The sequence below is a fragment of the Haemorhous mexicanus genome, chromosome 1 (assembly GCF_027477595.1).
Source record: "Haemorhous mexicanus isolate bHaeMex1 chromosome 1, bHaeMex1.pri, whole genome shotgun sequence".
Taxonomy (NCBI): domain Eukaryota; kingdom Metazoa; phylum Chordata; class Aves; order Passeriformes; family Fringillidae; genus Haemorhous; species Haemorhous mexicanus.
Genome location: NC_082341.1, coordinates 41,510,078 through 41,533,787, shown reverse-complemented (window position 1 = coordinate 41,533,787; position 23,710 = coordinate 41,510,078). Strand labels below are relative to the sequence as shown.

Here is a 23,710-nt window from a genome sequence, read left to right as displayed (position 1 = left end):
CTGGCCATATTATCTGGAAAAAAGTGAGGTGTATCTCCATGTTGCAAATAGGGCAGAATATACTCTTATATTTTATATAATGCAAGATAGTTGGTAAACTTGATTGTTCTTTTCCCCCACTTTTCACTTTATAATAAGAATAAACAATACAGTAAAAATAAACAACAGTGTTTCCTTCTGTGGTTTGTTCTGGTTGATTTAGTTTGATTTTTAATAGGCTAGAGAATTTTAGCATGAAACTAATTGCAGCAAAGAGGTCTATTTAGCACCAAACTGATAAGCAAAATCATATAAATGTAGTAGATACAACTGTCTAGGTCTGCAAAATGACGCATGTAATAAGTGTTTCCATTGTGAAATTGGAATGTCACCTATTTTCCAAATTTTGTTAAGTTAATATTAAGTATAAGTATGAAGCTTTTGACTGCTATAAAAAATTATGATTTAATACTTGCCCTACTTTTGTATAGTGTTGAATGGAAAAGGAGCTCAGGAGCGCATTACTTTTCATCATAATGTAATTTTTTATTCTGTTTAATATCGCTTAAATCAGATTTTTGCTTATATTAACTTGGTGTTAATAGTGCAGTCCACACTGATTTATGGAATGTTACATCAAAACTAAAATTAACTGTACATTAACTTGTGAGAAATGGTCTGCATCGTGTTGCACTTCATGCAGAATTATTAGAGATCCTGCCTCTTTATTTGGACCATAACATAGCATTAAAGCCCTACTTTGAGCTAATTTTTTAGTAAATGATTTTATGGCAAACTGACTCTCTGTGGTCTTGAAATTTAATTCTGTTTTTAAAAATGTGTATATTATTATCCTGTTAGAAATTTATGATTAGAGTTACGCTTTCAGATTTCTTTACTGTAGGTGGTTAAAATCAACTGGAAGGTTAAGCCAAGTAGCCACATCACACTTCATATTAAATTTTAGCTGTCACTGAACTAAGTAATAGTGACAGAATGGTCAGAACGGTGTTTATTTTGGCTGAGAGAGTCTGACTCTTGTACAACCTCTGCCAGTGTTACAATTGTTATTAAAGAACCAAGTGTGTGAAGATTTTGTAGTAATTGATTTTAATTATTTGCAGACATATAGAGAAATTAAACTAAAAGAAGTCCAGATAAATATTTCTTCCCACAATTTAAAAAAGCCAATTAAGGATTTTCTGATCACTTTGAAATGTGTTTGATACAACTTTTGATACCCTGACTTGTCATCAGTATGGGTTTCTGAACATTTGGTACAGGGAGATCCAGATTTCACAGGGCTTCTACCAGTGTAACATCTCTTTTGTGTGCCAGTTGGCAGTCCTAGAACTTGGAAAGGACTGCTTTTTGATAAGATGACAGTCCTACTGCTTCTTGCACGTCCTTTTCCGTATATAAACAGTTTCCATTTGATTCCTGCAGGAATTATGTAGCTAAGTGATAGTTCTTTGCTTCCTTCCTTACAATATGGGGAAATCTAGGACTTGCACCTAGGGCTTCATGGAGTGAGGTTTAACAGAAATTTTGTGAGACTACAATTTAATGTAGTTATTGGAAAAAGAGATTATTCTAAAACACTTTTGAGGATTTTTCAAGTGAGAAATGAATGTCTTCAGGTCACTGTAATATTTGGATAGCAAAGTTAGGAACTATGACTCGCTACTGTTGGCAAAAAAAGATGCTGTTGTGTGTGGAGAAATGTTTCTTGTGTCACAGAATTATGGTGCTGCACAGGCAGCATTGTAGGTGACAAAGGAGATGTGGTACTTTAACCACTTGGGAAAGCATTAAGACTTGCAGGACTTTCACAGGTGTGAACTTTTTGTGAAGACTACACTAAGCTGTGTGTTGATGTTAAAGCTTTCTAGCAAATGCTTAAAGCTGGTAGTGGGGGAAATCTTGATGGTTTTTGACCTATGACAAATTTTACTTTGCAGCTTTGAAAAAGTCAGGCTTTGCTTTTTATTTCAATTTTTTTATCCTCTTTTTTTTTTTCTCTGAAAATATGTATCTGGAAAGGTCAGTGAATAAGGAATAATGTGAGTCCTAGCAAAAAGAGTGCTGTAGCTCTAGATATTTGACATAGTGTTGAGGTTCAGTGGGGTTGTGCAATAAGGGTGCATGAAAAAAAATGGATTCAACTCCTTGAATGGGACATCATGCTTAGACAGTGTGAAGTATGCACAAAGACCATTTAAAAATCCTCTTAACAATTTAAGTGTTTTTGAAAGTATGTGCCTAATTTTGTGTAAAATTGTTTTGTATAAGTGGGGAGAAATGCTGTATATTAGATCATTGCTTTCACTGGCAGTTCTCACCTTGATTTTGGAGTGCCGGAGGATGAGAGCTAGCTTTTTAACAAAGATGACCTTTAGGTCTGCGTGAGTAATAAATCAAATATTTGCTTTTAGGAGATGAAAATGATCTCATATTCACCTAAGGTATGGAGGTAGGATGGGCTGCTAAACTGTGCTAACTTCAGTCTTTCTGGCCTAGTAACGTGGGTGCTTTGTTCGGGGAGAGCTGATAACCGTGGACTGCAGCTACAGTAGCACTGCTCAGGTCTGTGTTGCTGTGCATTTGCTAGTCAGGTATAAAACTAGTTATCTAAAATCATGTCCTTTTTTCTTTCTAAATACGTTTTAGTATAAAAAGGTACTTCGTGATGTTTTCTTTGTGGCAGTTTGTGGTTGATTCTTTTAACTAGTCTTCTTGCATTTCAAAACCAGTATAGTAAATACACTCTAGACAGATTTCTCAGTTGGACTGACCAAGGGCATTTCATCTCTCACAGATACTGTAGAAAGTGTTTATATTGTTTCAGTTTTGAAATCCAAGTGCCCTGTATTCTGTTCATTTTAGGAAATAATATGGTGATACAATGAGTGGCAATTTTGGAAAAGGAAGGGAGAGTACACAGAGGAGTAGCCTTTGTTAGTTACAGCTCTTCAGTTTTTCCTGAACTTGTATTTAAAATATCTTCCTCCGACCCCCCAGTATACATAAGAAATTAGTAAAGGCACATCCTGTTGATCATCTTCTATCAAGTACGTCATAACATATACAAGATACATCTTCTATCAAGTACATCATAACATTTACAAGATACATCTTCTATCAAGTACATCATAACATATACAAGATAAGTAGCCTTTAACTACAGATGGATGCTAATCAGAAAATGAGATATGTTACTGAAGAGGAATGAGATATGTTACTGAAGAGGTTACATTGTCATAACACTGCATCTATACTTTATATGGATTGTATGTATTACACTTCCATTTGTCTGCAAACTCACTGTCAGAAAATTTTCACTTTAATTATCTGGGTGGGAAAACCAGAAGAATGTCTCCACGCTGAAACAGGTAATGTAAAAGTGCTTGGAAAAGAGCTCGAACCAAAGCCAGCTGTTTCTCAGAAAACAATGGATACTTCTTGGCATGAAGAAAAGTGAAGCAGAAGAAAAAACGTCAGAAAACCTTTGTGTCAGTTTTGTCTGTTGAAGTCAATACAAAGTGAATGAGGCTTTAAGACTTAATTCAGTAAATTCACATTTATTTGGCACAGAATATGGTAGTGTAAGTTATACTACAGCTGCTACTGTTTAACTGTGCTTAGACACACTTTTTGAATGGAGGACTGTTGTAATACAATTTTGTGTTACAGGTACATTTAACAGCTCAGTTGCAGCTGAGCTCACTGATACCAAAAGGGTTGCTTCCAGCAGGGTTTTTACAGGAGCCATTATGATTTGTTTAGAGGCATTAAATCTGTAACAGTATAAACCAGTTTCAAACCTTACATGAGGTCTAAAAGGGGCAGCTGCAGGTGTTACCTCTGCACTTTCTTCTGAATTGGTGTTGGCCCCTGTTCTAGAAACCTATATTTGAACAGTGTGAATATACCAGTGTGAGCATGCAGAAATGTTCCTCTGGCTGTACAGCAATGTTTGTGTGATTGCCTGCCCTTCATCTCCTCAGAGAGAGAAGCAGAATTGAGATCATGTAGAACAGATGCAGTTATTTGGTGCCTTCTGTGGCACTTTCTTTGGAAGCCGTTTGTCTTGTCTATAAACATCTCTTCTCCTGTATTTGCTTATTCTATCTCAGGTTAGTCCTGCTAAGATCAAGAGAAACATGTCTCCTAGGGAAGTAAATGGGATGCTTAAATCTCTGACAGTGTCAGTCTAGTACTTCCCAGAGTAGTGAATGTACACGTGCTTATAAAAATTATTCAGTAAGTAGCATTAGCTGTCTCACTTTGGGGATGAGGAGATGGAAATTATTCTAATAGTATAAACTAACTGTTACCATTACATAAACATGACCTGAATACTTCTCTGATCTCTGAACCTTTGCCTTGTGTTTGCAATATGTTTGAGGTCACTAAGAGGGCATATAAGTAGCATCTTCCTAAACTACACTTTGTTCTGTGCATTTGATTTTGTATTCATGTGAAGGTTGAGTCATCCTGGGTTCCAGATACCCAGGCAGGGAGAATTAAGGTTGCTATGGGAATCGTAGAGCAAATGTTCTACTAAAATTACACTGTTTGTCCATATGGGTTATGTCAAGAATGAACTGGGCTCATTATTTTTGATATTTCCTTCTACCAGTCCTCCCCCTTTCAAAGCTGAAAAATATGAATTATACAAACATGGCTTCTTTTCATAATTTTTTTTCAGCCTGTAGTTTAGCAGTAATTGAGCATGTGCAAAGATCATAATTTTCCGTCATTTAATAAATGGCAATTAATAAATTAGGGATAATACAATACATATGATAACTACATTCAGAGATTGCTGCAGCATTCATTTTCTTAAGCAGTTGCAGAGAAGCCAAGATTATTCTTTACAGTTGTTAAAACATTTAATTACATTTCAAGTAAATGGTAGGTTCCCAAGGGATCCTGAGAGAACTTACATTTGAAGGGAATTCAGTCTCCAGTTTCTGTGTATCTTCAAAACTGCCACTTAATTCTGCTTTATGTACAAAATTCAACTGTTTTATGTGCACATATAAAGCAGCATAGTGTATCATACACACACATGCATTTTTTGAAAATTACAGTGTTGTTTTCTTTCACAACTATAGGACAAATACTGCAGTTTAAAATCAGAGTTCTCAGTTTGAAAATGAAGCTGTAAATAAAAATATTAATATAAAAATGTAAAGAAAAAATAACATAATTCAGTAAATCTTTTCTTGGATGAGGGTATCATATCTCACGGTTTTGTTTTCAGTGCAGGTTTCTGGGTGGCTGGCTGATGCAGCAGTGATTTTCCCGGCAAACTCTGAACAAGGGTGACAAGGGGCACCTTCTCCAACTCTGTAATGCAAATTACTGCTTCCAAGATACATGGGCCATTTTTTTAACCCACACTTGCATGCTATTTTTATTGAATTAAGTAGAAGTTATTTTTGAATGTTCTCAGTGGTAATATATGACAATGTAATATTAGGTGGCTAGCGAGGTTTCAAGTACTAAGTACAGAATGTACTTCTATAAATGCCCTCAAGAAGAAAGTGAGCATAGAAATGGCTCATATATTTTAACCATAGCATTAAGTTTACATTATTGTACACATTTATTGAGGGCTTACTGTAATCTTCAGCTCCTTGTGCAGCACCTAAAGTACTGAATGCTACTCTCAGAAACACAGGAAACATTTTAAGTTTACAACAAATGTGAATAGTAAGCCCTGTAACTCTTAGGTATTTAACAAAGACCTGATCTCTGACAGCTTTTGCTGCATTTTCTTTCTGTAATGCTTGTCTTGCAGGTGTTGAATGCTTTGGAAACTGTGCTACAAGGGTGCTTTTCAGCAGCTGCTTACCTGCTTCTTGGCTGCAATTCTGATTTCTGACAGTATGCTTTAAAAAATGGCCAGTAAGACAAGATGAGAGATGTTGCTAGCAACATCTCATCCAGCAAGCAAACCTGAACTACATCTGCCCAAATCTGATATATGCTTTAAAGTAGCATTTAAGACTATAATAATAATAATTTTAAAAGATTTGGAGTTCTTTTTCCCAGCACCAGATGTTCTGACAGAAACCTGTGCCTCCTTGAAGCTACTCATGTTGAAATGTGTAATTTATGTTCAGCGTGGCCTTTTCTCTTCTGAAGATTAATTTCACTCAAAGTCCAAAGCCCACCTTTTATCAATTGTGTCCTACGTTGCAGTAAACTGATAGAATTTTCCTGTGATTGCTTATGTTGACCTAATGGCTAGCAGCAACATTTTTGGAGCTCTTTGGAATGCTTGAAATTCACAAATGAGCCTAAATTCCTGATAACCAAAATATGCTTTCCAGACCAGGGCTATAGCTGTTAACTTCAGCAAAATGATCCTTCTGAAGCATGAGGAAAACTGCTACTCAGGGGAGCCCACGGAATAACATCTGCCTATGAGTAACATTTAATGACAAAAAATAATGACTATGCGAGGTAATTTCTATAGTAAAATTGCATAAGAATAAATTCCCACAAAGTTCTTTTTATAAACTGCTCTCAGTGCTGTATTCTGTGGTTTAAAATTAAACAGTGTGCTTCCTGCTTGGCTACATTTCAGCTAGCTGCCATCCAAGATTTACTTGAATTTGTGCACTCCTTCCTTTTGCTTCTCTAATTTTTTGGTTTTGGATTGCTGAAAGCAACTTGAGGTGGGGGAAACAACCTTGGGAACTGCTTTTTCTCTTCTCTGTGGTTTTTCCTCGAGATCCCAACTCTCTGGTCCCATTGAGTTGTGTTTGACAGTAAAAGCAAAGTCTCAATAGTTGCCATTTAAGAATGATATGGTTAGTAGAAAATACTCAAGAAAAGGGATCATGGTGAGGGAATACAGCACTTATTAGTTGTTTTTGTACAAAATGTCATGTGTTACCCAGATACATGGAGTATTCACAGGAAGCTCTCACACAACAGGCAAAAGAGGAAAACTGTCATGTCTCCTGCAACAGGCCCTGATGCCCTGACACCTCCCTCCTGTGGCAAAGTGACCAGTGCTAGGTTGATACTGATCAGTCATTTTGCAGAAAAATAGCTTACTCTGATGTGGGGGAAAATGCAGTGGTCACTGATACAATTTGTCTGAATTGCATGCTTTCACTTATGTACTTTTTATGGCAGCCAGCTCTTTCTAAAAAGATTTCACTTCTCACCTTAAGACTTGTGGAGTGATTCCATGAAACATTCTTAGACAGCTGGCACAATCAGAGGAATTTTATTTTTCTCTAGTGTTTTAGTACTTTGGTTTGTTAGTAAATCTTCCTCTTCCACAGGGAAAACCACATGCAGTTGATGTTGTTTTGTGAGGAAGAAGTGTTCTCCTGCAGATTTAGGTAGCAAGAAGGTGTTCCCAGAATCATAAAAAGATTTTGGGAGAATGACAGGAAAAGCTTCCCTCCCCTCCCATTTTTTCCCTCCTGTATAATGAAGCCACTTATGGAAAGCTGAATATATATCAGAGTATTGATTAAGATTAAAAAACATCTTCTAGTTTAGAAAATCCAAGATTGCCTGTCTACTTAAATATTCTCTGGCAAAATCTGAATGAACTTTTTGTCCTAGTCTGTCTGCATGGACACAAGGTCTTTTCCTCACCCCTGCCCCAGTTGCCTTTCTGTCATTCAGTAGTTAATTTCTCAGGTGTGGAGGACAGATTGAATGCAGAAAGCCTGCATTTAACCTTATGTCTGAGGTTGTCATGTCTGGTAAGGAGGTAGCAAAGGGAGGTAGTCAATTTGTTTTGGCCTGACATAGGTGGGCTCTTTTGCTGAGATTTCTGGAGGCATTCTCAGGGATACTGCCAGAACTGCTCTGATCCTCTTTACTAACCATTTGTGTTGCAAGGGCTGTGAAGCTCTCTGGTGTCTCTCTGCTTCCCAGGTGTAAGAAGCGGACTTCCGTAGAGACTCAGAACTTGTCCTTGGAAGTGTCTTGCATCCAAATTGTCTTCATGAAGTCCCAGAGAACACTAACAATTACAGATATCATGTACTTTTTGGTGTTTGGAGATGGATCTGTTAAATATATCCTATCTTTCTTTCTTCTGAACAGAATGATGCCTTTGTAAAACAGGTGGTTAGGTTAGGTCAGCTCCCTGTCTCGCTGAGCTTCTGCCTATTTTGGAGGGAGGAAGGGAGGAGCTTTCTCTCATATACCTGAGCTGCAACCAACTGAGAATTTCTTGGGAGGGTAGATTAATTTTCCTCCTCTGCCACTGCATGGAACATTTAAGGCTTCCAGACCATTCAGCAAAAGCGGTCTGTGTCCCCCTTTTCCTCTCTCCCTCAAATCAGGTAATTTCATGAACTAAAGCAATAGGATTCAGACCTACAAAATTTGAAGTCTTGCTTTTGTCGCTGTGCAGCTAATAACAAGGGAGCTTGCAGGTGTGATTAATAAGCTACTGGGTAGTAGGCCAATGAGAAGATGTCTGTACTTCATCAAATGATTAATGAATGTTGTCTGTGCAAAATAGAGTTATATTATATTGTAAGGATATGCAGTAAGTGTCCAGGTTGTAGAATTTGAAGATACAAAATAGGAATTGAATGTGTAAAAGAAGGAGCACAGTTTCATGTTTAGTATATGAAAAGGTTAACTAGCCAATTCAAAATTTTCCTGACAGATGCAGGTAAACAAGAGCTGCTCTCTGGAGAGTAAACCCTGTGCTGAGGTCTGTGGAGAGCCTCTAGCCTCTGGAGGTGCTGATGGCGACCAGTGGGACAGCAGCAGATTGGTAAGAGTAGCTGAGAAAAGGAAACCATTGAGCCAGCCTGCCTCATCCACTCCCTGTTTTTCTGGATGTCGTAGACTTGGCTTTTAGACTCAGTCCTGATGACATCTGATGTTTGCTCTGTAAGGTTTTCCTCACAAGGAACCGCCCTGTGGAGCATGTTGTGAGAGGGCTGAGCACAAAAAGCCAAAACAAAACTCCAAAGGAAGTAATGTTTTGTTAGCTGAGACAATGAAGATATGTAGCAACTGACTTTTCAGTTTTTCCCGTAACAGAGATTGTGTGTTCCTGGTTAGGGGAAAGATAACAAAATAACAGATGGGGGTGGATAGACCTTGTTTTCAAGGGAAAAAACTGAATGGTGACAGCAGAGGCAGAGACTGAAGAGAAGAAGAAATGTGCCTTGGTGATTAGCTTCCATCCTGATTGTCAGAGGTATAGTTCTGTTTGTTCCGTCACTTTTTGTGTCTCTGTCTGCAAATTACATGCCAAATGAAAATTAACTTGCTCCTTTGAAGCTTTGTTGATAGGATGTGTCTGAGTCTTAATAACCGTTATATAACAAGTCATTCCAATTTTAATGTTCATTGTTTGCATTGTTAAAATAATTGAGGTCAAGCTGGCTGCTACCCTGAGGTGATAATGGAGAATTTCGTGCTTATTCCTGGTAATGGGAGGGAAGCAGTAATCAGGAAAGGACAGCTGATACGGATGTCATTATCTGGTTCCATCTTTCCAAGGCGCTTACAAAGTATCTCACTTGGTGTTCTAGGATCCTTCCTTAAAACATTATTTGCCATCAACATAGTAATGTTTGCAGAGGCTAGTGTGGGTCCTACTCCAGACTGAATACTTGTGAGTAGAATTCTTTCCTGTTTACAGTTGAAGGAGGTTCTTTTTGGTCTGAAGGTCAGGTTTTATTGCAAGCCAAGTGTACAGATACGTTTCTGGTGGCCATCTGGTCTTGTACCTGTTTCTACACTAGACATTTTAAAAGCTGAAGTGCAAAATTATCTTGATAAGAGATTTCTGTTAGCTATTGGAGTACTTCCAGCAGCAACATCTATTCTTAGTTATTTCATCTTCGTTATATATTAAGCTGTGATTTTGTCTTCCTGGCTTGCATGCTGTAGGTGGAATTCCCATTGCAAGATCTTTTATATGACTTTACTGAAGAAAAGAGTCTGAAGTCTGTAAATCCTTGTCAGAAAATTTCTTTTGTCAAGTAGTAAGATGGACATAAAAAGTAACCTTGAGTAGTCGGAGAACTCGTCTCAGTAATTTAAATCCTCTGCTGTGGTTATGCTTAACTCAAAGCAATAGAGCATTACATTTGGAAAAAAAAAAAAAAATTCGCTTTTACTGCATTTGTACAAGTTACCTTCATTTGCCAGGCATCTCAGTTGGTGAGGTATACTTTCTGAGCTGATGCTTAACAGTATTTATTAACAGTCTTCTTGCATGGGTGTTGATGCTCTTTCCCTTTTCAGAATAAATAGTGGAAAGCAGGCAAGTTGAATGGAAATAGTGTTGGATTAGTGAATATGAGCTGAATTGGTAGCTAGTTTGTCCAATTAGTGACTGGTGTGATTGCTTTAGTGACATAGGAGTTCCAGGTATCAGTATCTTGCATTTTGATGTATTCTTGATAGATGTATGTGTATATGTATACACATATATTCTACTTATACTGGCTGTTTTAACTTTTGATTTTTGCATATGACAGTTTGTGGTGTTGATAAAATACAGGTCAAGATTGCAAGAGGAGTCCTTGCTCAAGGTCAGAATTGATGACTGTGTTAGGTTCATGTGGCAACACAGTATATCACATTTATAGTGGCTTTAAAGGTTTTTGTTTCTTGTGCGTGGACTCTTCTGTTCTTCATTTGCTTTTGAGAAAAAAAGGTGTTTTCTATGAAATAAAAGAAAAAAATCCCGACTCCTGTGAAATCTGCTTGTTTAACAATGGTTAAATGTCCTCACTCATATATCACTTGTGACTTTAGAGTAGTTTGAAAAGCTGGTCTCACCTCCTTTCCTTTCCCAGTGTTTTCTGAAAAGTTATTTTTCTGGTACTATTTTCTAAAAAGCAAAAAACTAGTATTTCCAGAAGGTGTGTGTGTGCGTGTGTCAGAGAGAGAGAGATTGTGTTTTCATATTAGAAAAACCCACCCCAAATGAAGCACCAACTAATCAAATCTTGCCAAAAAAAAGAGTGCAGCAGCAAGCTGGCTACTTCCCAGTCTTTAAAAGCAGTAAACTTCTCCAAGACAGCCTGACTTGGAGTTTTAAAGAAGTGATGCATATTGCATTTCTATTACTATTAAAGTGTCTAAAGATTTTTCCACACAACTGTTTATTTTTACAGATGCTCTGTTTTCCGTATAAACACTTTTTATTGTGTTGTTTATTTTCCCATGTTTTTAATAACTGTTTTCAACTTGCATGCAGTCAATAATGGAAAGGATTTAAAAATAAAAATGACTGCATTAAATCTTTCAGAGGAATTGCCTACAGATAAGTCATCAGACTGCACGCTGCTGGCGATGGTGCGCAGAGATTGCTACAGTAGAGAAAAAGAGTTATTAACTGATGGAGCAGAATGTCTGTTCCATGAATGATTTCTAGCATGTCACAGACGAGCTTGATGATACAGGATTTCTGTGTTTTTTTCAGTGCTACAAGAATGTTTTCTTTTTTCTCTGGAGTGTTTTGGATTTTTCCTCACGCATGGCTAGGCATATCTTAATACTGACTGTAAAGGATTCAATTATGTTATCAACACTATTTAAACAACATTTAAACTAAAATTGAAATTGCTCATGTGTGTATCAGATTGTGGTTGGCACAGTCTGAAGACTCTCTCTCATGTTTTATATTCTAGAAGGAGCATAGAATGATCTGAAGCATTTAAATCATTTTGTAGAAAGACAGGATTGGTGATGTTACTTGTTTTCGTGGCCAACTCCATGTGACCCCTGTGACAAAGGGAGAGTGTCTGCTTGCCCTCTGAGGTCATGTGGCTGATGTCATTCTTCCTTTGAGGAACCTGAAGTCACTGTCTTGGGAGGTGCCCCTGTGGCAGCTGTGGATTGAGAAGTTTTACAGATGGCATAGAGCTGGTGCTTGCTTTAGGTTGTTTTGATGCACTGTGTTAATTGGAAAAAACATGTAGGATCAATAATTCTAGAAAGAAAGATGTCTGATAATACACATCTGTCTTAGACAAACAGACTTTTGCCTGTTAGTCTTGGAGTCTGGATAACAAAAGCATTTAAAATAAAATCATGTCAAAAGCAATCATATGCTCTTAGGTGGGGCTATTCAGTTTTCTTTGCTTGAAGTTTCTGTTTATTTTTGTTGTCAGATGGGAGGAAAAATCTTGAATAGAGATTATTTATTATTGTACTTAGTGATTTGGGATCTCTCCCTTTCTCTTTCTAGTTTCAGAAACAAATTGAAATCTTAAATAAAAAGTGGCCTTCAGATTTTTTAAGATGATTTCTCTGCATGGGAAATAATAATGTATCATCTAGTATTTTAACAAAATGTTGAATTCCTGTATTTTTTCTTTTAGCATGGAAAATAACACTTCAATTTTTCATTTTTACTTCCTAATTTAATTTTTAATAACTAATTTTAGGTTATTTACCACATGAAAGAATGTTCTTTCATCTTATTATGTCTGAAATAACCTAGGTTTGCAAAGAAATTTATCTCATGGCTTTTTCTGCTTACCTTCCACATGCTGTGGAAATAACCGTGAGACTCAGTAATTTCTACTTATCATTTATTTGGATTCTCATCCCATAAGTATTTGGTCTCTTGCATTGTGGTTGGGTGTGTGTTCAGAGCAGGAGGTGAAGTTCTAGCTGTGAAGGAGCAGGTAGCAGTTGCTGGGGCTGAGTTAAGTAGGGAAGGCGATCACACAGGATGTTAAGATCAGCCCTGAAGAGGAGGAAGCAGGCAGCAACAAAAGCTGTGGATTGTGTGTTTTGGAGCAAGTGGTAGGGAGGGCATGACCTAGAGAGGAAAGCATCACATCATCTCCTGTTGTGTTCTGACATTCATGAGAGGGTCATTGGATGGCAGGCTTCTTGGAGTGTAGTGTTACTCGGGAGAATTTGCTGGCTTTGCATGGCAAGGCTTTGGCATGAGAAGGGCCACAGACATGGCTTCTGTGAGAAGCTGCCAGAAGCTTCTCCATGTCTGACAGAGCCAAGGCCACCTGGCTCCAAGATGAAACCACAGTTGGCCAAGCCCATCGGCCACGGGATAACAGATAAGAAAAGGGGAAGAACTGCTGCTGCTAGAGAAGACAGGAGTGAGAAAATGTGAGAGAAGCAACTGCAGACACCAAGGCCAGTGACAAAGGACGTGAAGGTGGTGCTCCAGGTACTGGAGGAGGGATTTCTCTGGAGCCTGTGGTGCAGCCCATGGTGGAGCAGGATGTCCTACAGCCCCATGAAGGCCATGGTGAGCAGAGATCCACCTGCAGCCTGTGTAGGATCCCGCCAGATCCAGATGGATGCCTGAAAGAGGCTGTGACCCTGGGGGAAGCTCAGGCTGCAGCATTTGCTGACAGGACTTGTGACCCTGTGAAAGACGTGCACTGGAGCAGTTTGTGCAGGACTGTTTGCCATGCTGGATCAGGTGAAGAGAGCAAGGAGCATGGAGTGGCAGAGACAATGTGTCATGATCAGGCTGTAACTCCCCCTAACTGTGCCCCTGTGCTGCTCTGGGGAAGGAGATAGTGAAACTGGGAATGAAGTTAAGCCTGGGAAGAAGGGAGGGTGGAGGAAAAGTAAGATTTGGTTTTATTTTATTGTTTCCTTACTCTGATTGATACTAATTACACTGATTTCACTGAGTCCAGTCTGTTTTACCTGTGATGGTAATTGTGTGACCTCCCTGTTCTTATCTTGACCCCCCCCAAACCTTTTGTTGTTCAGCCAAGGAGGGGAAGCAGTGCCCCCTAGGTAACCACTACAAGAACACAGGCAATACCTGAGAGTTTCTGGCAGGCTAAAAGGTCTGAATCTCCTTCACGCTTCAGGAGCAGCTGTTAATTGGGAACACATGTCATCTACTTGTTCTCCTGAATCAGAAGATGGAGAAAGAAGCAAACCACGCATTTGAGCTGGTGTCTTCCTCGGATGAGGTTTCCTCTTACTGAACATTTTGCAGTTAAGTAAATGCAGGCTTGATAATGCTAGATATTTGCACACATGTAATTCCTTTTAGTACATATAGTCCTGGTGATTCTTTCAGTTTTATTATTGTACATCCATCATAAAGTTGTATGTTTGAAGTTTCAGTGCTTTTCTGAGAATGTGCAGTTTTTTTTGTGATATTATGAGAAGAATATATAGGTGAAGAGGAGTTGTCAAATCCAAAACAAGAGTGGAAAGAGAAATGGGTTAATATTTGGTGAGGAGACAGGGGCAAATACCCTTCGTTGTTGTTACAAGTAGTGAACTGCTACTTTGAGTTGTCTGTATTTGCAAATGGGAAGGATGGAGAATTGTAATGTGCTAAAATTGCCCCATGTAAGAGCAAAGTCATTCAAAATTAGGCAAGTTATTTCACTTTGGAAAAGGAAAGTTAGAAACTTCCCTTTTTCAAAATTAAAGCTTTTCATTCTGATTTTGAAACAAGCTTAGAGTGCTAGTAAGTCAACCATTTTACCTCTCCTCTCCTGGGAAAAAGCAAAAAACAGACCCACCAGTAAGACAGAGGATGATACCATAACTGCATGACTTAGTGGCTGTCCTGTTAAGGGTAATGTATTTAATGAGTTTCATCTTGTATAGTTTGGTGGTTTTGTGTTAGCTCCTCCTTGATTTACTCTCTGTAGAACAGCTACACTTCAGCTCTTCTAAAATCTTTTGTCAAGGTCTTTTAAAAAATTGGCAAGCATATACAAAAAGTTCAGTTATTTCAATAATATATGTAATTTCCTTATGCTTTTTGCCATTGAGTTGATCTGTCACTTTACACTAGGGAAGGTTCTTCATCTTTGTTCTGGGCATTCAGCACCTTAAACATTGTGGTTTTGATCAGTGTTTGAGCAGTAAAAGTTCAACAAGTTCTAGTACTTTGAATCCTACACAAAAGTTGCAGTTCCAGATGTCGTCTTCTGTGTCAGGTCTGTAGACCAGCTGCTGGTATCACAACTATAACATGAAACTAGTTAGCAAGAAAAAGCTGAATCAAAAGGCTGCTGTAAGGCTGTCTTAGGTCAGCTAGAAAACAGTGAGACTTGGACCACCACCTTGTTTTAGATAAAGGTAGAATAAAGCTTTGATTTTATTCAAATTTCTCCTAATCTAGGAAGAATACAGCTGACAAAAGTCTGTAAACCTTTGGGATGGGTGATAGCTGCAAACATTCAGTTAATTTTCCAAATGTTTTCTAAACTCCCTGATCAGTTTTTCTTATACTCTGTCTAATCTGTGAAATAATGGAGTTCTTTATTAAGGGGGAGGGGAAAATTAAAGTGTTTGAAGTTTTCAAAATTTTGCATTTAATCTTCTTTCATATTTTATTTTTTTTGTGGAAACAAATCTTGGATTTGTAAGCTCTGCCCCCCTCCCCCCCCCCCCCCCCCCCAAAAAAAAGGAAAAGAAATAAAGGTAGGAAAACTAGTCACTTGGAGATTAAAATAGAATATTTCTGTCACTGTGAAGTATGAGAATGTCAGGTTTTCAATTTCACACTCTTATGCAGGATGGGAAAAGGAGAGAAGCAGTTTTCTATACAATTATATTGTTTAGTCTTCCAGGGAGATGGTCATCTTTTTTCTCCTGGCTGTTCCTTCTGTTTGCCTCCTTGTGCTCTTTCCATGAAGGAGGAACTTGCATTGCCTGGGATTGATTCTGTGCTTCCCTAAAGCTGCATCTTGGAGAGTTCTGTGTCACCTTCTGACAGGTCTTGTTTTCTGCCAAAGGGAATTAAAATTGTCTGTGGCTTTTACTGAAGTTTTGGCCTCTGTTTTAAATGTTGATTATTAAAATGTCATGTTAACCTTCAGCAAGGCATTTGGCTAAATTTACGAACTGCATCATCATCGTCTTGTGTAATTCTAGTCTTTTTTTGCAAGAGTGGTTATTTCATCTCTGAGTTCAGTTTCCTTTCTAGCTTTTCAGTGCACTCAACATATATTTTTTAATCAGTCAATTTGCAGTAATGTAGGAGGGCTGCAGGAAACACACAATACTTGAAAATATAATAATGATAATAAAGTAATGAAGTTTATAATACATTTTTACAGTACAGTAGTGTGAACAAATGGAGCTCGAATCTTTGTTTATTATGATGTCTTCAGATAGATTTTTCTGAAAACTTTGGATATCTCAAGTGTAGACCTGTAAATTTTTGCAGCAAGTTTTTTGCAAGGTAAGTGTAAGAGGCTTGTCATATGCATATATGATTTCCAATGGGCTGCAAAAATGGAGAGAGAAATTTTGAACATATTCTTTTTCTTTTGGCTTTAGGATTTTGAAAGCTTGCCAATTTGCTTAAAGAGCAGCCTGCTCAAATACTGTTTTTACAAATACAAGCACCCCTTTCATCTTCATCTGGATGGTCCAAACCTAGAAAGAGGTTAACTTTCTGCCTGACAGCTCGTATTCATATTGGATGTGAAATAAGTACTCTAAGTTGCTTCCTATGGTTATGTCTGTAAACTTAAAAATTGCTGCATTTTGTAAAAACAGGTCCTTAGTTTGAGAAATGGGTAATGCCTGTTCTTAAACTGTGATGAGATACTTTGTGTAGGAAAGGAGGAGGAACAGTGTAACTTCCTTGGGCGTCTCAGATCACATACCAAGGCTAGAAAATCTAAGCCTAAATGAATAATGGAGAAGGAAGTAGAATTTTCATACTTTTCCTTACAAAGACTTTCAGAAAGTATGAGTCACTATTAAACCTACTGTGAACCTACTATTTTAAGAGACTATTTTCTCTAACATAGTCTTGACATTTTTACAGGCCTTTGGTAGTCTCAAGCCCTTCGTTTTTGTAGGTGAGTATATGGTATGTTTGGATCAGAACATTAACATCCATTTGTGGTAGTTCTTCACATTTAGTCACTATTTCAATCCATAAGAATTTAACGGCTACATAGTGATATTTCCTATGACAGCAGATGTTTTTGGACCTTTACAGATCATGAGCCAAGCTGAAGGACAACAGAAGAATCTTGTACAAGCCATTGAATCTCTCCCAAATTCTGGACCTCTTACTGCCTTGGATCAGGACTTGCTACTTTTAAAAGCTACCTCTGCTGCCACCCTGAGCTGCCTTGGAGAATGCCTGAGTCTACTACAGCAAAGCATGCATCAAGTGGGCCAACAGCATAACAGGACACTGTCATCAGGTGAGCACAAGCTCCCTTGGATGTTGTTTCATGTGCTTTGGGGTGTTTTATTATGATATGAAGCAGGCAAAATTAACCATTCTCAGAGAGGCAAGTTGGGATAAGCTGCTTGTGAGTTTCTGCAGCCTCAAACACTGTAATTCTTTGCCTGAAAAAAGATGCAAAATGCATTGCAGTCAGAAGAGAGGAGGAAAAGAGATGGTCCTGAGTTTTCTCAGGGAAATTGGTCCTGAAGACAGCTACACAAAAAAAATGGGGCATGGGTATGAGGTATATATAAACCTACATTCTTAATGGAAGTGTGGAACCAGCTTGGTTGTTTTGGTTTGCTCCCCCTCCTTTTTTTTTTTTTTTAATAGATTTCAATCTCAATACAGATTTGTTTGATAAAAATAATGCTATGCAGTGCTGCAGTGAAAATAATATTTCTAGTTTTCTGCATGGAAGGATGCTGCTGAGGTGGATTTATTTTGGTCTGTGGTTTTCTTTGAGTCTGGAAAGAGTTCTTCATGCTTAAAAAAAAAAAAAGAAAAAAAGTGGCAAGTTTTATGAGCCTAAAATGTCAGTGTGATATTACAGTGAGCTTTGCAGACATGAGCCTCTCAGTCCCCATGTTCGTCAGGTTTTCCAATTCACCCAGTTCTGGATCTGTCCATAATATTGGACCTTGAGCTTTCTGGAAGGGTGGTTAGCATTTTCCCATGCATAAACTGCACTGCCAAGTTTTAAGAACAAGAGCAAGTGTTGATGTAAAAGAAGGAGCAGCAGCAGAACTCTGGATATGGGGTGGCTTTTGGTGTTTTCTTTGGGCACTTCTGAAACAATCCCCCTCAACCTGCCCTGACTTGCAGTAGGTTCACTGCAGGGCAGGACATGCCCTCAAGGCTGCTGAGATGGCACAGTGGGACAGCCTCTGAAGCATTCCCATTGTGAGGAGAATAGAAATGGGAGAGGGTTATTTGGGAAGCAGGAAAATGATATGAAAGTTGTTCTTGGAAGAAACAATATTAAACCTTCTGACACCTGTCCTATGGTATGTGCTGACTTTCCCATATCCAGATGCTCATTGGTTTCATAAAGGAACATGATTTTTAAAAAATTGCCATTTTCTTGTAGAAGATGCAAACCTCCCTTGCACTTACCTAAGTGGTAATGATAAAGTGCATTAAATTAAATTATTTGATATAACTTTATTTCAGAAAAATGATGGTTTGAAACACAGATGAAAAGCATCCTTCGAAGAAAAGTTACTTTCTGGTTTCAAGGTCTCTGAAGGTTGTTTTTCATCTTGATGTGATCTAAGTGAACTGTCAAGAGAGAGATGCCTTAAGATGTACATGTCCTTGACTCTGTGTCCACATAGTCTTCTGTTAAATCATTCTTTGTTTTGATTTGATAATGGTTTTTGAGGATCTATGGACAGGAAGAGAGAAAAGCAAGCAAAGCATTAAAAATTGCTTAAAGGGAATCACCTTTTTTTAAAAAAAAAAAAAGTCATGACTATGAAATACTGAATTATAAAATTTAATAATTGTTTTTATTTGTTCTTCCTAAGACTGTAAACTTGCATGAGAGTCCTTTCAGGAATCAAAATTCTGTAGCACTGGTTCACACCAGCATATTTGGTGTAACTGTGAGAACTTGAATGCAAGGAGTTAATTCTTCAGTGTGTGTGTGGGTTTATTCTTTGGTATGGAAGTAAAAAAAAAAAAAGAAAAAAAAGAACCAAGAAGGGAACTAAAAGCTGCTGAAATATTTAGCCTCTTCTCCCTGACTGAAATGAATTTTTTTTTCCCTAGGCCTTATTATGCAACACAGTTGCCTGAAAGAACCTGGCCTACAAATCTTGATTACTGATTTTCCTACACACTTAATCTTTTCCGGGCGAACTTTGATAGACTTAATGTTTGTGCTGAGTCGGTAGAGTTTCAGAGTCATCAAAGCTGCATAAGCTCATACCTATTCGGAATAAAGCCTTTAAGTAATCCCGTTGCAAACTCATTCTGAGAGATGATCTATTCATTTTGATTGTGTCTTCCAGGTGAAATCTTTTAATTTTATACCCAGCAGGTACAATAGACGATCACCTTTTCTGTCACTGTCAGGTGAAAGTGACTCTTAGTTTAAAAACCATGTGCTCCTGTGGTAGGAATTCACAAATACCTTGCTTTTGAGGTGTCATTGTCCTGTGCAATTTATTGCTGAATGCTTCCATCCCAGTGCTGTCTCATTACCTGCTGTGTGGTGTAAAGATGCTAGTGGGCATTGTGGGGCAGAATGCATAGATAGAGACAAGATAGGAATTTGATAATTTATTTTCTTGCTTCTAGCTTACAGTTCATGAAAGCAATCCAGTCCAGGCAGGCAGCAGTCTTCCTTGTGTGGAGTGTGAGAATTACTCCATTACTTAGCATGGGTAACTTGAACCTACCCCTGAGTTTGCTTTCCTTCAGCATCCAAAGCTTTTACTGTTGTGCCATAAAGAGAGAGAACTGCCTTAAAAGTAGATACATATCTACTTAATCTGTACCTTTCCTTGTGTCCTTGGGGTCTTTATACCTGATTGTGCAAGTTTTGTGACTTCCCTGGAGGCCTTGCAGTCTTGCTGCCTCTAAAGCAAAGACTTAAAAGTGGCTGAGAGTTTCTGACCTAGTACTTATGGAATGCTCTCATGAAGATTATAATGAAATAGTTACTATTTTAAACAGACACTGACATTTATTGTTTTAGACAAGAAAAAAAAGTGTTTTATTTCTTTTATGTAAATATTTTTTGTTGCTTTGTTTTCCAAAATTAATTAAATTCCAAAAGTAATTAAAGTAGAAAGAAATCAGCATTCACTTTAGTGGAGTCTTGTCCAGAACTTACAATTATCAAGGTCGTGACTTAAAATATTTTTATGGCATCCCTTCTAATGGAATAGTTTAAGGATGACATGATTTTTTCCATTTCACTTTTCTCACGAATTGTCAGTCTTAGACCTCAAGCCTACAAGCAGACATGAAGATTAAACTGAAGTCTTCAATCTTGTCTTGAGGGCTAGTCAATGATTTTTTTTATTTCTACTCTGAAGCTTTATGGAAGGGTTTTTGTGATTGTCTATTTTGGAAGTAAATCAACAAGAATAGTCAGTGAAGCAAAATCCTGTCTGTGTTTCTACTTTTAAGTAAAATTAATGTCAAAATAATTTCTAGCTGTCATTATTAAAGGTATGTGCATTGATCGCTGGCTAAATTTTTGTAATTTTTTTTTTCTTTTGTTGAAAAATATGCCAGAGAAGGGTATTATTAGCTGAAAGTGTTGGTTACATATAATGTGACTTGAGGATGAGAGATTGCATCTTTACAAGCTTCTTTGTGTTTGGGAATTACAGTTTTTCTGTAGGATGGTGGAAAATGTCAAGGCCTTTCTTTTTGGCTGGGAATATCACCACTTGGGTACATCAAAAGTGCCTTCTGTCAGGCTTGAGTTTATTTGGCATGCAGACAAGGAGCAGGTACCTTTGAAAATAAAAATGTGGAGAAGAAACTTTTGTCTTCATTTCTAACTTTAGAAGTTCTAGTGCTATTTTTTTCCAGCTCCGTATACAGCCTTTGGCAGAGGAGTGTCTCTAGAGCCTGTTGACTGCAATTGTTAACATTCTTCCCTCCCAGACTGTGAACGGAGCAAACTTGAATGTTTGTTTTAATGTAGCTCTAACAGCGTATGCTGTGTTTTAGATCTGTTATTTTGTTTTATTCTGGTGTTTTGGCAGGCAGAATCCTCTCCTGTAGTAGCAGCCTGCACAAATCAATCCGTTCTTTTAATCCGCATTTCACTTTGGCCATTCGTTTACTGAATAAAGCATCTTCCCCATAGGAATTCCCTCCCATATTTTTCTTTCTCTTCCATGCCTGCTTTTCCAAACTGTAGAATGTTTCATTTTTCTTAAGATTTTTAAAAAACAAAACCCAAACTCCTCATCCTTACTATGGATTTTCTGCAGTTCACTTTAATGTGCAAGTGCTGCTGATTTTGGGTCCCATGGAAACAAATGGATCAGAGATTATTCTGGAGTTGGGGGCAGGATATACTTGAGCTTTTTATTCTCTGTTGTCTCCTTTTTGGAGAAAATGAATGGATAGGAAGGACAAAATCTAGATGCTTTCCATTTGTTGACAAATGACCACTAGAAATTCTCTTGCAGCTGATGACAAGAGAGAAAAATGAGTAGACAAGTAAGTCCTTGTTTGTGCTTAAATGCATGTGGAGAGAGAAGAGTGAGGAAAGAAAACAGGAGTACAAATTCTTTATTACTGGTGTACTTAACTAAAGTTGGCTTGGTCAGTCCGTTTGCCCTTAATTGCACCATCCCCAGCCTTGCTTCTGTCAGGAATAACCAGAACAGTTTGCTGTTCTATCTAAAGGCTAATCATTATTCCTTACGTGTTCTTCTTTCATTGGAAGATAACATTATTTTCTAGTCTCCGCACAACATTAGCAAATGCAATCTCATGTGAGAAGCAGAGATGCAGCTGCCATTTGCTGTTGCTGGTTCAGTGTGCTGTAGGGATTCAGCAGAGAGACCAAGCTGTCGCATCCATCCCTGGCAGGGGAAGGAATCCAGGTCTAATATTGGTTTCTCCTCAAGGCCTACCACTGCACTGTTAGGGAATATTTGTTAATATATTTAAAATTAGGGGATATTTAAAATATCCCCTGAAAGTGTTATCAATAGATGTTGGTTTACAATTGTGCTAGGGAAAAGAGGCAGGGGTTTTTTTGTAGTCTCCCAGGCAAGACCAGAGACCTTAAAATTAGAGAGGTTTTTGTTATGGAATTGAGATAGATGTTAAGCATATTTCATGCATCAGTTATCATGCAAAAGTGAGTTTGAAGGTACATCAGGTACCCAGAAAATCAAAACCAACAGAAGAAAATGATCAATGTTGCTTAACTAAAAAATCTCCTGTAAACCTTCTGTTTGGCGAGAACTCCCCCCACTCCTGCAGTGTGCACCTGTAGAAGGGAAAGATGTTTCTCCTGAGGGCATTTGTGTGATACAACCTATTGTGCCCTCTAAAATAGATGTTTGTGAACTGCAGCATTGCTGTAGGGAAAGGATAAATAGGTTGTGTCTAGATGCTGTGTTTTGCTTAGGTACAGGTCTTCTCATGTGCCTTGCTGTACTTGTCTGCTGCACGTTCGTCACAGTGGAAGCTGCTGTTGAGGGGAAGTGGGAAGGAAGCTAATTTTTGGTATGTTCTAGAAGAAATCCTGTTTTGTATATACATATGGTCTGAACTTTCAGAGGAATCAGACTTGGGTTTTCACTCCTGGAACTACAGAACTGACACAGTGCAAGTAGATGAGATCTGGCAGATTTTACTAGTTGTGTATTTGGTATGTCCTTTCTACTTTTTGCATCATTTACTGCAGAAACAGATGTTTTGTTTTAATTAGTGTAGCTCTTGGTGTAGTCTTAAAGCAAGTAGTAAAGTAGTTATGTAGCTGTCAATACTTTTATATAATTTGTGAATTCCTTTCTGGACAATTTCTTTAGAGCTCTGAAATGTATCAAAATAGATTAGAATTTACCTTTCTCTCAGTTGTCTTTGGCTATGACTGAGAACAGAGAAAAAAATCTGGCTTAAGAAAACCCAAGCCAATGACAGCAGTTTTTTCCTATTCTTATCCAACTCAGAAGATAAACTTTATCATTTTATGTTTTTTATATATACACATACACACACACACACACACACACACACATATATATATGTATATATAATATATATATATATAGTCTTTATAAGAACAGGTGTCGAACTAATGATAGAAATTTTTGAGTCCCATAAAGTGGCAAAGATGGCAACTCCATTAGAGTGAATCAAATGATTTAGAGATGGCAGCTTAATCTGTGGAGAGTAAATTCCAGTAAAACAACTGGATTAGATATGGCACAGATAACAGGTATGCCTGTGCTTTTGTGATAAGAGTAATTTGTACTAGTGCAGATGAAAACATTTTGGGTGTACTGAAAAACTGAAGAAAACCCTGAAAAACTGTCCTGAAGAGTTTTGGAAAACTGATAATATGAGTAAAGTAGGAGCCATATTGTTTTGGCCTTTCGCATTCTACATTGAGATTGTATTCTAGTCTTAGTTGATTTTAAGATAATTTCTAATGAGTTCTTTTATCAGAGATGGCTTTTGCCTGGAATGTGAGCTGCTGTATTAGATATATGGCAAGTCCCTTGGGATGATATGAGAATGCTGACATCTCAGAGTAAGATTTGTAGATTAAAGATCATCACAGGTTCCCTGATGGCACTTTGAAACTAGGTGGGAATATTTTTTCTATTTGCTCAGAGAGATACTTTTTATTTGTTTAGATTTCTATGCAGTGTGACTTAATATCTTTCCCTGCATATTTCTCTTTGGCAAAGTACTCAAATTCCAGATGCACAGTTTAACGAAACAATTTTTCTTATATGCAGAAGTGTTGAGGAAATTAATGTGCTTTAATATCTTTTGGACTGTAACTCTTGGCATTCTGTTGGTGTTGGCTTGGTCATAATGTATTTTTAAGATCTGTTTAAA

General features: G+C 37.8%; 1 protein-coding gene across 2 annotated transcripts in view; it reads left to right on the top strand.

Annotated features, from left to right (window-relative positions):
- OSBPL10 (oxysterol binding protein like 10) overlaps nt 1-23,710 on the top strand; it is a 112,459-nt gene that overhangs the window by 45,767 nt on the left and 42,982 nt on the right. Inside the window, exons 5-6 of one of the 2 annotated variants that reach the window (XM_059846822.1) lie at nt 8,642-8,752; nt 16,919-17,129. In XM_059846822.1, coding sequence (XP_059702805.1) covers nt 8,642-8,752; nt 16,919-17,129 — 322 coding nt within the window. The remainder of the gene's footprint in view (nt 1-8,641; nt 8,753-16,918; nt 17,130-23,710) is intronic. The other variant, XM_059846830.1, reaches the window with a different exon arrangement.